This window comes from Ipomoea nil, unplaced genomic scaffold (assembly GCF_001879475.1).
Source record: "Ipomoea nil cultivar Tokyo-kokei standard unplaced genomic scaffold, Asagao_1.1 scaffold1259, whole genome shotgun sequence".
Classification (NCBI taxonomy): domain Eukaryota; kingdom Viridiplantae; phylum Streptophyta; class Magnoliopsida; order Solanales; family Convolvulaceae; genus Ipomoea; species Ipomoea nil.
The window spans coordinates 653,057-655,401 of record NW_017617687.1 but is presented as its reverse complement, the minus strand read 5'-3'; the positions used below and the strand labels follow the sequence as shown (position 1 = coordinate 655,401).

General features: G+C 36.2%; 1 protein-coding gene across 1 annotated transcript; it reads left to right on the top strand.

The window, feature by feature from the left end:
- Positions 1-936: 936 nt before the first annotated feature.
- On the top strand, positions 937-1,272 carry LOC109184313 (non-specific lipid-transfer protein 1-like). Its single transcript, XM_019334309.1, has one exon. It carries the CDS (start codon positions 937-939, stop codon positions 1,270-1,272), a length of 336 nt encoding a protein of 111 aa, XP_019189854.1.
- The last annotated feature ends 1,073 nt before the right edge of the window (positions 1,273-2,345 follow it).

Sequence of the window (2,345 nt, the reverse complement as noted above, 5' to 3'; positions counted from 1 at the left end):
GTCCTTTTATACACAAGATCTTAAGTGGGTTGGTCAACTGGAACTTGTATTGCTATGTTTGAGGTTGTGGGTTTGAACCCTAGGGCCTCAAATTTTAAGTCCTAACTTTGTCATTACTTAAACTTAAAAGGAAGAATCATGGATGGTTAAATTTGAAAGTTGAAGTACCATGAGTTGACTAAATGTGGAACGTGAGGTTGCCATTATACTTGGAGTGGGGAACCGAACTGGTATTAAATGTATTTGATGAAATATGTTTCCAGACAAATTCCAAACCTTAAAATTAAAGCATAGGACCCCAACTGGTATTAAATGTATTTGTTGAAACGAACATGTTTCCAGACAAATTCCAAACCTTAAAATTAAAGCTTACGCATGCATGTGCATAGAATTCAGTTAACTAACATTTTTTAACCGAATTAATCCTTAATCAAAATTTTATAAAAAAATAATAATAATAATAACCATTAGCCAAACTGAAACATTTCAATTAAAAAAACATCCACCAAAATTTATTGATTAATCAAATTTTATGAAATTATGTACATGCTCGGTGCTTAACTCAATGGTATCAGTGTGAGAATTATACATACCTAAAGTAAGCATATCTCTGGTACACACCGGTCGGTGATTTACCTCTTGGAGAAGAGATAGATCACAGCTATATATATTGATGTACTCCCAACTAACCTATCATAAAGAGAATTAAATAGCCTTTCCACAATGCATGTGCTGAAACACATGCTGTTTCTGACAAATGCTTCAGTCGGTTAAAAAAACCAGCCCCGCATCCGATCCGGTGCATAAATACCCATCTATGTTTTCCAACGTAACCACGCAAAACATACATTCCTCAACTCTTAGCTAGCTAGCTTTCAGATAGATTAGATTGTAAAGAACTAATCAATATATATAATGTTGGGAAAAAGTAGTGCGATGCTTCTTCTTGTTTGCATTACGGTGGGCGTTGTTACGCATAGTGCAGAAGCACAAATGTCGTGTAACAGCGTGTTTAGCAGCCTCTACCCGTGCCTCAACTTTGTAATGAGAGGCGACGTTGCGCCACCAAGCTGCTGCAGTGGGCTCAAGTCCTTGTACGGCGCCGCTAAATCCACGGCGGATCGCCGGAGCGTGTGCTCCTGCCTCAAGGGCGTTGCTTCCAACGCCAACCCGGCTCAAGTAGCGCGTGCCGCTTCTCTCCCTGCAAAGTGTGGAGTTAGCCTGCCATACAAGATCACCCCTCAACTTGACTGCTCCAACGTCAAGTACTGAACTCAATCCAATTTCCTGGCCGGATCGGAGCAGTAACGTAACAACGTAACCATGAATAATATTATATAATATAATGTGAGAATAAAAGTTAGTTGTCAGCTCTAATATATATGGGCACGGCGGGGAAGTTTCTCTCTAATGGTATGTACTTGCATGGTGTCTTTTTATTGTGTCTTTATTTGATCTTTTTGATGTTCTAGAATTTTAAAGTATTTTGCTTAAGTATGTTGTTAATTGACGAGTTGTTACGTTTCATGATTTTTAAGGTTTTATTATCATAAAGTAATTGGTAATTCCATATAAGTAGTTAACTATTTAATAATATAATTGAGTAAATACCAATTTTGGCCCTCCGAGTATTAGCAAAATGATAATTTTGGTCCACATGTTTAATTTCTACCAATTTTCATCCACGATTATTGTTTTAGTACCAATTTTCATCCATGACTATTGTTTTAGTACCAAAATTGATCACGCCGATCACTTATTCGTTTAAGACATGACGAAATCTAAAATTGTTAAGGGTATTTTCATCTTTTTCAACTTAAGATTCCAATTTAAGCATAAATAATAAGATTTAAGTCCTAAGATCGATCCAAATTCGTAATTCTCCTCCTCATCCTACTTGCACTCCCCGTTGCCGGCCTCTTACTGACAATTTACATGCTAATACGAATTCAAACCCGAACAACATCACAAAAATTAGAGTTGACCTAAGTCCTATATATTAATTCGTAGCAGCAGATGTAAGACTGAATAGATGGGACACTCGATCTCTGTTGTGCCCAAATGATTTGGACATTTGGTAGTTGGGTTTTGTTTTAAGGAAATGCCAAAGGTTGAATTATGAGGAATATTGGTGTGGGTAATGGAATTTATATCGTGGACCAAGGTCTACATAGTATTGTGGATTCTGGATCAAAATGACATCGTTTGAGAAATAATATAAGACATAAATTCGTAAAATAAGACATAAAATGTGTTTGAGAAAATTTCATTTTTGATCATATGACTATTGGAGTGTTGTTAATTGTAGTCCACAAGTTTCAAAACTATCAATTTAATTCCGTAAC